Source organism: Schistocerca cancellata, chromosome 5, assembly GCF_023864275.1.
Source record: "Schistocerca cancellata isolate TAMUIC-IGC-003103 chromosome 5, iqSchCanc2.1, whole genome shotgun sequence".
Taxonomy (NCBI): Eukaryota; Metazoa; Arthropoda; class Insecta; order Orthoptera; family Acrididae; genus Schistocerca; species Schistocerca cancellata.
In genome coordinates, this window is record NC_064630.1 from 322,401,592 (window position 1) to 322,415,045 (window position 13,454).

At 38.6% G+C, this 13,454-nt stretch overlaps 1 protein-coding gene across 1 annotated transcript in view; it reads right to left on the bottom strand.

The window, feature by feature from the left end:
- Positions 1 to 13,454, bottom strand: part of LOC126188226 (methylosome protein 50-like) — a 46,156-nt gene that overhangs the window by 8,214 nt on the left and 24,488 nt on the right. The window contains exon 6 of the mRNA XM_049929779.1: positions 2,224 to 2,301. Within this exon, the coding sequence (XP_049785736.1) occupies positions 2,224 to 2,301 (78 nt within the window). The remainder of the gene's footprint in view (positions 1 to 2,223; positions 2,302 to 13,454) is intronic.

Consider the following 13,454-nt stretch of genomic DNA (forward strand, 5'->3'; position numbering starts at 1 on the left):
CTTTTTCCACAACTGGTTTAGTGGATGCACGATTTAGTCCACTTCTCAAGGAAAAAATATGACCAAATAAGAAGACGTCTATTAGTTGCCTCTTAAGACAGGCAAGAAAGGGCCACAGGTCTATTCTAGCCACCACCCACCCTCACCCCTGACATTGCACGGGGGGTAGTGACTGGTATGTCTCCCATTTTAACATATTTCTGGATTAAATTAGTGAGGTTCAAGCTCAAATGGAAGATTACAAACAATCTTTCTTCCTTTAGACTGTATGTGATTGGAACAGGAAAGGGGGTAGGGCAAAGGGGGTTAGGTGTACGCGTGTAGTGATACACACACTACTCTCCTCCACACAGGATAAGGTAGTTTGCAAAGTACAGATGTTATCTAGTATTTTCTAATTTAACTACTTCTCGAACACTGACCTCAATTTGTTCCGTAAAGAGTAACAGTTTTGTTACTGTAAGGCTATCGCCATCTTTTCTAGGTCATAGTAGACATTGAGAAAACAGTTTAGGTCAAACTCCTTACTTTTTTACCTTATTATTCCATGTAGTGGTCAGAGATGACAATGTCAAAGGGCTATAAATCTCTGAATCACGATTACTAGCTATGTCTGCTGAGGTCATGTCAGTACAGCCATTTGTTTGTATAACTTTATCTGTTTCATTAGTGATCATCTCCTCTGGTGTCACTATGATCAAAGGCTTTCCCCAAAGGAGCACCCAGCCGCAGCTACAGTCATCCAGCCAAGTAGTCATTCCCTAGAGTCCCAGGAATTACGGGCAACTCCACACAGCTCAAGCATTATAAGTAGATACCTGCATCATCATGGGGTACACTAAGACCTCTCCACATCAGACTGGCTACAGAGTTGTTTCTCTCTCTCTCTCTCTCTCTCTCTCTGTCTGTCTGTCTGTCTGTCTGTCTGTGTGTGTGTGTGTGTGTGTGTGTGTGTGTGTGTGTGTGCGCGCGCCCACACGAACGAGATGTGCAGGACTGAAAGTATCCTTCCAGATGACATACTGGTGTAAAATTTAGATAAATAATGGGTCAAACCCTAGAGTGGGAAAAAAAGAAGTTGCACTGACAAAATTTAACCAAAATGACGTCCTGATACTAGTTGTATTGTCAATATGGGAGCCAGCCTAAGGTGAGCCTCTATCATTCTCTCTTATACCAATCAGGTGGTAACACGAGCTTGTTCTAACACTCGTCTCATGGGGGAAGCGTGCGCAGGATAGTAAGAGATTAAACTTGCAGTATGGAAATAGCAGTTGAACTTAAGTGTTCTGGGTTTCATGTTTATCACATCTATGCTCAAAACATGATTTCTGAACGAACTGGGTGGGGGTGAGGGCGGAGGGAGCGATAGACGGAGAAAGAAAGGGTGGAGAGGGGATTGCAGCATGAGAAAAGAAGAAATGCCAACATGTCTTCGAAAAACAGTCTCTCAAATGAGTTTTGAGCACCCTGGGAGAGGGGGGAATCAGTTCAATTATCCATACGAAAACACACAAATGTCACAGAACAGTCCACAGGGTACTCACAAGTTCTTATTGAACACAGGGCACAATACTTAAGCATTCCCAATGGGTACCACGAATCAGCATTACAATAATTGACTTATCTGTCAACAAATACAATGGGGTCGGTAAGATATTACATAGCATACCATACTTATTTCCAGTTCTTATGTGTGGTTTTTATGGAAGTCTAAACTGCACGGCTCCTCACAGAACCATTATATATGTATATTGCACCTCCAAGGGACAATGGTTCTGAATATTTTAAAAACATCTTAATTTTTATAATATCTTCCTTTCACAGCCAAAAATCATTTTTAAATAACTTGTCCAAATTAGATACGGATAATCATTTCCATCATTTGTAGACGAAATACAGATTTCACAATTCTTATCCCTGAATCATAATCACATGTTCATACTTCCCAATACAAACAGGAGAACTAAACGGTAAGATATGCTGCATATAAAGCTATGTTCACCAAAAAAAGCTACAAATAACTATGCCACAGAGATACAATTACTTTGTGGAAGAATTCTTGTAAGAAACTAATCAGTTAGATAATCTATCATTAACATCATTTAAAGCTAAAATACTCCTCCCTAATTTGTAGTTTGCACTGAATTAAGAAATCTCAACAGATCAAAGTCATCATAAATTTAATAAAACGGAACACCAAAATTCCGTAAAGATACTTACATTTCTGTTGCTGTGTCGCTCTTAAAGTCGAATACTTTTACTTCTGTACTTTCAGCACAGGCTGCCAACAGATCATGGCTGTTATGAAAAAAAGAAAATCTGAATTTCTGATCAGAGGCAACTTATGATTACATAAAAAGAAATCTTCACTAATGTGGCATCGTGAAGTATAACTGAAAAGATTGGTGAATTCTGCTATGTTTTTACTTCTATGTATTCACTATTTTGAATATTATAAGATACAACAAACACTGATTAAACTATATAAGCTACTGCATTGCTGTCTTTGTATAACACAAACAAACACACAAACACACAAGGTAACTCACATTCGGCTTCTTATTCTGATTACTAAATTAAAAAAATAAATGCAGCAAACACTGTTTCCCCCAGCTCTTCGACAAATCCACTACCGCACACCTGGTTTGTTTCAGTAAATCTAGTCTTAAGTTTTAGATAATCTCAAACTGGGTAGCTCTTGTAGTAGGGTCTTTGTGTGTTTCATTTCTTTGGTGCATTCTGTTGCTGAAATGTATTTTTCTTCAGTTGATGAATTAACCATTTTGCACTGCTTCTTGAAACACCAATTAACGGGAGCACCATTATAGACAATGCATACATTTCGACTCTTTCCGTCCCTTCAGTCTTTGGCATTATCAGAAAAAACAGTAGATATATAGATGAATAGTGTCATCTTCACCTTCTTCCTTATTGTAGAAAAGGGCATAATTCATGGAATCTTTTAGATATCTCAGAGTTCTTTTGAGAATTTGGCATTTTTTGAGGTCGCGGTAGGGGATGGTCTTCCGTGAAACAACTCCCACAGATTGCTGCCCACTCTGTCTACCAAATCATTTATGTATATAGAGACAACAGCGGTCCTATCACATTTCCCCCCAGGCACTCCAAAAGTCCCGTTGTGTTCATCAGAGACAAGTGTATAATCAAGAGTGCCCCAGGGAAGTGTGCTGCTGTTCTCTACATACATAAATGATTTGGCAGGCAGGGTGGGCAGCAATCTGCAGATGTTTGCTGACAATGCTGTGGTGTACTGTATGTTGAAGTATAGTGACTGTAGGAAGATACAAGACAGACAAAATTTTTAGTTGGTGTGGTGAATGGCAGCTAGCTCTAAACGTGGAAAACTTAAGTTAATGTGGATGAGTAGGGATACAGTTTTACTGGTGTCCTGCTTGACACAGTCAAGTCCTTTAAATATCTGGGCATAATGTTAGAAAGTGATATGAAATGGAACAAGCATGTGAGAACTGGGTACGGAAGGAGAGTGATCGACTTCGATCTACTGGAAGGATTTTAGAAAACAGTGGTTCACCTGTAAGGGAGACAGTGTGAGTGTGAGTGTGAGTGTGTGAGACACTGGTGTAACCTATTCTTAAGTATTGCTCGAGTGTTTGGGATCCATACCAGGTGGGACTGAAGGAAGAGATTGAAGCAATTCAATTCAGAGGCGGGCTGCTAGATTTCTTATGGTGGGTTAAAAAAATATGTAAGTGTTATGGAGATGCTTCAGGAACTCAAATGGTAATCCCTAGATGGAAAGCAATGTTCTTTTTGAGAATCACTATTGAGAAAATTTAGAGAATCGGCATTTGAAGTTGACTGCCAAATGATTCTACTGCTGTCTACATACACTGTGCATAAGGACCACAAAGATAAGAGATATTAGGGCCTGTGCAGAGGCATACAGACACTGTTTTTCATACCGCTCTATTTGCAAGTGGAACAGGAAAGGAAATGACTAACAGAGATACAGGGTGCCCTCTGTCACGCACCGTATGGTAGCTTGGAGAGAGTATGCAGATGTCTGGTTTTACTTTCCAAATACAACAGGTAAGGAAATTAAATATTTTCATCCTCTTGATTTTCTTTGCTTTTATTCCGCTTTGGAACTAAAGGAGTCTTGTGACCTTTCAGTCAGTTATACCAATTTCCTCCTCCACACACTGCTCTTGATGCAGAAATATTCCGTCCTCTGTCTTCACTATTTGTATCCCTATGTATGCATCTAGATTTTCTACCACAGTCACTTAAATTTTTCTTCAGTATGTTTTCAGTTTTCTTCAATTCTTTTGCTATTATGATTCTAAACATGCTTAGCTACACAAATTTCTTTTGTTAAATATTTAAATATGTGCTGATCCGATTGATTGAATCTGTCCTGCACCTAGGAAATCTTCCAGTTTTATTCCATCTAAATGGAGTTCATGTACAGAGGTTTATTCAAAACAATTTTTCCAACTTCTTTGTCTTCTTCAGGTATCTTCATGAAAAACACTACATCAATCACTCCTACGGAAATTTTTCTCCACTCAGAGAAAACAACAGTCTTCATCAACAGATATCTATTACTGGCCTGAATAATTCCTTGAAATCCACATCTCTTGTTATTGACAACCTGACAACCAGCCTGGCCTTACATCAACCACCATCTCTGATTTTAAAGGCCATTTGCTTGTCATTCTCTCTTTCCTTTTGCCTCCTTTGGATTTGCCAGCCTCCACACTTTTATCCCATTTTCTTTATATGGACCATTACCACATTCTCATATTGAAGTAATGATGTTCCATAATCATATTTTAACGATTTCTTCAAGTTTGATCTATCCCTAAAATTGTATTTTCTTTCTTTATAGCATCCTCTGCCTAAGTAACTTACTTCTCCTGTTTCTTTATTTTCATTTTCATTTACTTCATTGTAGTATCGTTTGATACTTCACCAATAACAAGATTTTTCTATACAGTTTCTTTTGTCACACTCTTCAAATTCAACTTCTCCACCTGCTTCCTTCTTTCTGCATCAAACAGTCTGCAACCATTTAGAACATAATCAACAAAAATGTACGATTTACTTCTTTCATCTACATGGAAGATGATAAAGAAACTAGTACACCTGCCTAATATCGTGTAAGATCTCCACAAGCATTCAGAAGTGCTGCAACACGACGTGGCATGGATTCTACTATCTGAAGTAGTGCTGAGGGGACTTTACACCATTAATCATGCAGGGTTGTCCATAAATCCGTAAGAGTACGAGAGGGTGGGCATCTCTTCTAAACAGCACATTGCAAGGCATCCCAGATATGTTCAATAATGTTCATGTCCTTGGAGTTTGATTGCCAGTGGAAAGGTTTAAACTTAGTGTTCCTGAAGCCACTCTGTAGCAATTCTGGACATGTGGGGTGTCACATTCTCCTGCTGGAGTTGTCCAAGCCTGTCAGAAGCCAAAGTAGACATGAATGGATGCAGTTGATCAGACAGGATGTTTGCGTACGTGTCACCTGTCAGAGTCTTATCTAGACTTACCAGGTGTTCCATATCTCTCCAACAGCACACGCCCCTCACCATTAGGGGCTATAAGCTCAGCTGAAATTTTTGCAAAGAACCTAATGGAGTTCCGAAAGGATAGGCTAAAACACGTTTGGCGGTGGCGTGTTTGTTGCTGTCAGAAGTAGTTTACCTTGTCGCGAAATTGAAGTAGATACTTCCTGTGAGTGAGTATGGGCAGAGGTCATTGTTAGTAACCGGAATAAAATAATAATTGGATCCTTTTACCAACCTCCCAATAAAGATGATACAGTTTCTGAAAGGTTCAAAGAAAACTTGAGTTTGATTTCAAACACGTACCCGACTCATACAATAACAGTTGGTGGTGACTAATTTACCATCGATATGTCGTCGAAAATACATGTTTAATTCCAGAGTTAATGGATAAAATATCATCCGAAATTGTGCTAAACACGTTCTCTGAAAATTATTTCAGAGCAGTTAGTTCATGAGCCCACGCAAATAGTAAATGGTTGTGAAAACACACTTCACCTCTTAGCAACAAATAATCCAGAGTTAATAACGGGCATCAAAACTGATTCAGGGATTAGTGAACGCAGGGTTGCATATCTAGACTGAATATTGTAATCCCCAAATCCTTGAAAAATAAGCGAAAAATATACTATTCAAAAAAGCAGATAAAAATTCACTTGACACCTTCCTGAGTGACAATCTCCACTCATTCCAAATTAATAATACAAGTGGCTCAAATTCAAAGAAATAGTATCAGCAGCAATTTAGAGATTTATACCAAATAAATTAACAAATGATGGAGCTGATCCTCCTTCGTACACAAAACGAGTTAGAACACTGTTGCAGAAACAACGAAACAAACACGCCAAATTTAAACAGATGTAAAATCCCAATATTGGCGATCTTTTACAGGAGCTCGAAATTTAGGGCGGACTTCAATGCGAGATGCTTATAACAGTTTCCACAATGAAACTGTCTCGAAACCTGGCAGAAAATCCAAAGAGATTCTGATCATATGTGATGTATGCTAGCGGCAAGAAACAATCAATGTCTTGTCTGGAGATACTATCGAAGACAGTGCTGCCAAAGCAGAGTTACTAAACACCGCCTTCCAAAATGCCTTCACAAAATTCCAGACTCCAAATCGAGAACAGCTGCCAACATGAGTAACGTAGAAGTAAATATCCTCCGAGTAGTGAAGCAACTTAAGTCACTCAATAAAAGCAAGTCTTCTGGTCCAGACTAAAAACCAATTAGGTTCCTTTCGGAGTATGCTGATGCATTAGCTCCACACTTATATGAAACCATTCGCTCGACGAAAGATCCGTACCCAGAGACTGGAAAGTTGTGCAGGTCACACCAATATCCAGGAAAGGTAGCAGGAGTAATCCACTAAATTACAGACCCATATTGTTAAAATCAATATGCAACAGGATTTTGAACATATATTGTGTTCGAACATTATGAATTACATCAAAGAAAACAGTCTACTGACACACAGTCAACATGGGTTTAGAAAACATCATTCCTGTGAAACACAACTAGCTTTTTATTCACATGAAGTGTTGAGTGCTATTGACAAGGGATTTCAGATCGATTCCGTATTTCTGGAAGGCTTTCGACACTGTACCACACAAGCGGCTCATAGTGAAATTGTGTGCTTATGGAATATCATCTCAGTTATGTGACTGGATTTCTGATTTCCTGTCAGAGGGGTCACAGTTCGTAGTAACAGACAGAAAGTCCGAATAAAACAGAAGTGATTTCTGGCGTTCCCCAAGGGAGTGTTATAGGCCCTTTGCTGTTCCTTATATTTGGGAGACAATCTGAGCAGCCATCTTCGGTTGTTTGCAGATTACGCTGTCATTTATCGTCTAATAAAGTCATCGGAAGATCAAGACAAACTGAAAAACTATTTAGAAAAGACATCTGAATGGTGTTAAAAGGAACTTGTTAAACTTCAGTTACATGATAAATCATGTCTAATCTAAAAGCCGTAAATTCAACTAAATACCTAGGTATTACAATTACAGACAACTTAAAATTGGAAGGAACACACAAAAAATGTTGTGGGGAAGGCTAACCAAAGACTGCGTCTTATTGGCAGGACACTTAGAAAGGCGTTTTTTGTTGCAACGGAATCTTTTCACGAATTTCCAATCATCAACTTTCTCCTCTGAATGTGAAAATATTTTGTTGACACCGAACTACACAGGGAGGAATGATCACCACAATAAAATAAGGGAAATCAGAGCTCATATGAGAAGATATAGGTATTCGTTCTTTCTGCGCGCTATATGAGATTGGAATAATAGAGAATTTTTAAGGTGGTTCGATGAACCCTCTGCCAGGCACTTAAATGTGATTTGCAGAGTATCCATGTAGATTTACATTAAAGAGCCTCCACCAGCTTGAATAGTCCCCTGCTGACATGCAGGTCCACTGATTCATTACGTTGTCTCCGTACCCATACCCGTCAATCCGCTTGATATAATTTAAAATGAAACTCGTCCGACCAGGCAACGTGTTTCCAGTCAACAACAGTTCAATGTTGGTGTTGAGTAGCCCACACGAGGCATCAAACAATGTGTCTTGCAGTCTTCGAAGGTACATCGGTGGGCCTTCGGCTCCGAAACCCCCCATCAATGATGATTCGTTGAATGGTTCACACGTTGACATTTGTTAACGGCCCAGAATTGAAATCTGCAGCAATTTGTGTAAGGGTTGCACTTCTGTCATGTTGAACGATTCTTCAGTTGTCGTTTGTCCCATTCCTGTATGATCTTTTTCCAGCCACATCAATGTGCGAGATGTGACTTTTTACCGGATTCGTGATAGTCACGGTACACTCGTAAATGGTCAAATGGGAAAATCCCCACTTTATCACTACCTCTGAGATTCTATGTTCCAACACTCATGCACCGACAATAACACCACGTTCAAACTCACTTAAATCTTGATAACTTGCCATTGTAGCAGCAGAACCGACCTAACAACTGCACCAGGAACTTTTCTTACATGAGTGTTGCTGGCCGCAGTGCTGTATCCTGCCTGTTCACAAATCTCTGTATTTGAATATGAATGCCTATTCCAGTTCCTTTGGCGCTTGTGTAGTTTCTGGAAGTGTTCTTTCATCTAGTTTCTGGAAGTGGTCTAAATTTTTGGCAAAAACTCAAGATACAACAGTTTTAATTCTTGACAGACCTAGCCTCCCACTGTTCTGTAGATTTACTTTGATAGCTGAGCTATCGAATAAATGTGTTAGCTGTGTGCACTACTTCTCCCCGTAGCTCTCTGGTCAGTTTGCTGACCACAATCATAGCTCTGGCCTTTTTCATTGTCAGATTTAGTCTACTTTCTCTTTTAGTGTAAGAACTATAGTACATTCCTTTTCCTTCACAACAATTCTTAAACTCAAGACTTGTGTATTCACCACCTATATAATGTCTTCTTTTTGACACAGACTGACTGATTTTTCACTTTCTAACACTTTTTTTTTATGAACACTATACCCACTGACATACATCTTACAAGATTTGCTACACAAAAATGAATGAAATCATTTAATACTGTCGTGTAGAATATGCATCCACTAAATGTTAGGGGGATCACCCCACAGATATCAACATATATTATTTCAAGTGGTCTTGTTGCTCTTTCTCTCACAGCAGGAAATGGCTCTCTTGATAGCTTAGCTCTCACACAAGTTTCACACAGTTTTTCTGTCGAACTTAAACTATTTGGATCTCCATCACACATTCTCTTGTTGGTGTGCCATTCTCATCCTTCACTTGTCAGTAGTGATTGCATTCTGGGTTTAATTTTCACATTTTGTCCTTTTAAAATGTCTTATATTTATAGACGTGAAAGGAATATTTACTAAAAACAATTGTGCAATATTTTTCAATAATGTCTGTGTAAGACATCAGATTTTTACAGTAAGACATCAGATTTTTACATAGTTAACCAACAAACATTACACCCTTGAGAACACAGTTTTCACTTCCGAAATTTCCTGTTGCAACTATTTTTCTTATTTGGCAACTTTCATGACACTATCATAGTCCTTCACATTTGCTAACTTGCCCACTTCTTTTCTGAATTCTATTTCATTCATATCCAATAAATGTAGTGACTCCCCTCTTGTCCTATTCAGTGACAGGATTTTGTTTGACACTTTCTAATGCTTCACTAAGACTGCTAATTTTGGGTTCTCTCTGTCATTAAAATAACAAATTTATTCATGGTTTGTCCTTTTGAAGAGAGGACGGGGTTTGAAAGGCCTTTGTTTTGTTACCACGTCTTCTGTGGTCATTTTTATTGTACACATAGCAAATTCTTCCTTCTCATGCTTCTTGCAAAATTTTGACATTCATTCACAATTAGGTCCTTTCTTTTATTTTTACTAGAATGAAAATCAAAGGCAATACTCTCTTCCTGATTATTACTTTTTAATTGTTCCTCTTCTCCAACAATCCCTGCAATTAAATTTTCAATAGTCTTCTCACTACTGGGTGACTAATTCCATGCAGGAGAAAAATATTTGAATTCATCTGTTAAAACAGACCATGTGTTTTCAGCTCAACTTGGCTGGGCTGCTTTCGCCTTTATACGTTCTGGTAACAAACAGGTATTGTTCAGGGTGGGGGGGGGGGGGGGGGGGGGGCGGGGCAGAGGGGGGGGGGGGGGGGGGGGAGAGAAGTATATTGGACACGAATTATTATTTACTGCCTTGAAACTCACGACACAAAATATTTGATCATCACAGCAATTCTGAACCAAAACTTGAAAAGCCTACGACAGAATATAAGCATGTGGGTAAGTGTGAATGTCTCATAAGGAATCAAGTGTCTGCGATAAAACATGGAGTGTCTATAATAAAACAAAAACCAAAGAACAGCACAGCTGCACCAAGACAACACAGCACTCTTAGCAGCCTGACATCCTTCGACCATAAATATAATAGACTGGCCCTGACGTCATTTTCGTGGCTCCAACATCTCTGGGCTAAAGTCACGTGAATGTTGGCAAAACATGGTTGTTTCATGTTGCGCTTATGGCTGTACTCAGCGTTTTGTCGGGGGAAATGGCATTACATTTCACGTGTGTTTCTATGATAATGCAGATGCGTTTATTGAAATCTGCTGAAGTGACTTTTATATGTTTTTTACACTTGAAATAGAGTATCACGTAAATTAAAGCGTTGAAAGTGATGCCTGTAAACTCAGACTCATATTACATTTTGGAAAGTATCTGTGATAATTCAGTTCCAGAAGTAAGTATAAGTGTTTCTCGTTCCTACTCATAGGTTCCCTAAGGATGAAAACCGAAGACAGCTTTGGATACAGGCCCTGAAACGGAAAAACTTTAAGCCATCTGCACATAGGCGCCTTTTGTATATACAAGGTAAGAGCACCTATAGTCGACATATGAAGAGCATTTTTTTCTACCTTCTAATACTATTAAATAAATGTAGGTTCCAAAATTATTTTCTGAAACTTCAGAGTCTCACATTTCATCTAAAATATCATTTTTTTAAACTGATAGTTTAAACTTTTGTAAAAATAGTAGGAACTGAACCTTTGAAGTGCACCTAAAATTGATACTCTAAAATGGACCTGCTCCTAAAGTCGACAATTTTGGGACCTATAGTTGACATAATTCCCATATCCCATTTTCTTTTATAAGTGACTAGAGCTCAAAACGCGGCGAATCCAATATTTAAAGTTTTGACACGAGCCCACTCTTATTGTTTAAAAGAATTTTAACGACGTTTTACTTTAACTGATAGTTTATAGTAATTTAGTCCCGCTGCCCACCAGAGGGGCCTTCGATACATTTTTTAGATTTTATAAATGGTACTGTGAACAAATCCAGGTCAAATGTAGTTCTGACATAATTTTTCACAAATAAAAAAGTAATTTTTGTTGGAAGCGCTTGGCAGTCAATTGAGAAATGTGGGTAAAATACGATACAAACACAGGATGGCAGACCGCTCATTTGAAATCCCGCCACGTTTTGCCAACAGTCACGTCGTTTATGTTGGAGCCACACGAGCCCTATAGCTTCTGCACAGCAAGGCCAGTCTACTAGTATCTATGGTCGAAGCTGACATAACACTAACTTCCATGCTGCACTTGCTCTGTGCACAACTCAGAACATAAGCTTGCCCATATGTACCGCAAAACGGCTGGTCACTGGGATAGCAGATACTGCTGAAGTAGTCATTACGTCAGCCCCTCAGCAGAAGTGGAGTGTTGGTGTCCAGGATGTGTGGGGAAGTGTACTCTGTGTCCAGAGTGAGTCATCTGTGCTGGTAGTTGAGGTTGTGCTTGCAGCAACAAACTGGTTGTCTGTACTGGAGGCAACAGCTGCCCCTGATTGGCTGTGGAAGGTCCTGCACTGTGGAGTAGGAATGCTGGCTTCACCTGTGATGAAGCAAGCTGGGATAATTTTAATTCCCCTCTTGGTTTGCCATCTGCCCCTAAATTTGTTTTTTTGTTGGTTTTTTTTCCTCTTCAATTTTAACTAATCACCATTAACATACGTGAATATAATCTGCATTTTCATAATAGAGAAAGGTTGACCCTCAGTTTTAAAGATTATAAAAACAGATAATTTTTTGCTTAGTTTTTTGTATGTAATTGATTTTCTAATTTATTTTGACTATTCCTAGTTAGTAACTTTTGTTACAGGGTGAAATCAGTAACTGTTTTGCAACATAAATTATATTGTTGACATATAAACAAACAAATTTTGTAATAATTGTAAACATTTAGAAGACAAAATGCTATTATTCTTAAAGTACCTATTTGGCTCTATTCAAAAATATGTTAGCAAAACCAGCCCTGAATTAATTCCAAAGTAAATAACAGTTTTGTCAAAAATATTGTTTGAGTTGTTAATTTCACGATTTAAACAATTTGGCCCAACTCTTGTAGTAGAAGAAGAAGAAGCTGTTAAAAAGACGTAATTTTTTGACATATTCAGTTGATTTAATGAGTTAAATTTTAGTTGTAACTCCTGTAAATTAAACTCCGAACACTGTAGTTTCAGCACCTATTATGGGCCCAATTTTTGGTCACAAGGCAGTCAGTCCAAGGCAGAATCTCAGACAAGTAGCCTGTGCTGGTTAGAACAACAACAATGCTTCAATTTAACTGTGAAATAAATGTTAAACAATTAGGGCATGTGTAAAAACCAATGACAGTGCATGCTCCATATGTACCTAATTATTCTTCAAGAACTGAACTTTGTGGTTAGGTTTTACTGCTCGTAGACGTTCAACATGAAACTATTGTAGCAGTATGTGAAGTTTCACCTGCTAACTATTAATGATGCTTATCAAAAGTTTAACAATAGTGCACTGGCCATATAAATGTATTATTAGGGGGTTGTGAATTGTGAAAAAGTACTGTAAAACATAACTGTACATATGTCGGCTACATCATTTAAAGTAGTCAGTGTCTGAATCCACACAACCCATTTTTCAGTCAGTACATTGACACTGAGGACAACAAATGATGAAATAAAAGCAGATGGCACTGCCACACACCCTACTAACTGAGACCATAGACTGTCCATTCTACAAAATACCTGTAAGGTGTCTGTAATGGTGCCTTCACTCCTGCCATGCATAGCATGACATGTGTGCACATTTCCAAGTCATGGAGTATGCAAAAATAAGGTGTACCATGTTGAGAAGCTTGCAATGGATGAGCTCATGCTATATGTTCATGAAGCTGGCGCAAGAGTTCCATTTGGTCCTGTTGGATACAGAGAGTGTTTGTATCAACAAATTTACTCTATGTCTGTTTTGTACGCTGTCCTTGAGCCCAAGAGAATGAATGACAAGGCAGTTGTCCAAGACATGTCAATACATAATTGCTGCTTCAAAAAACGGTGCCAAGGCTC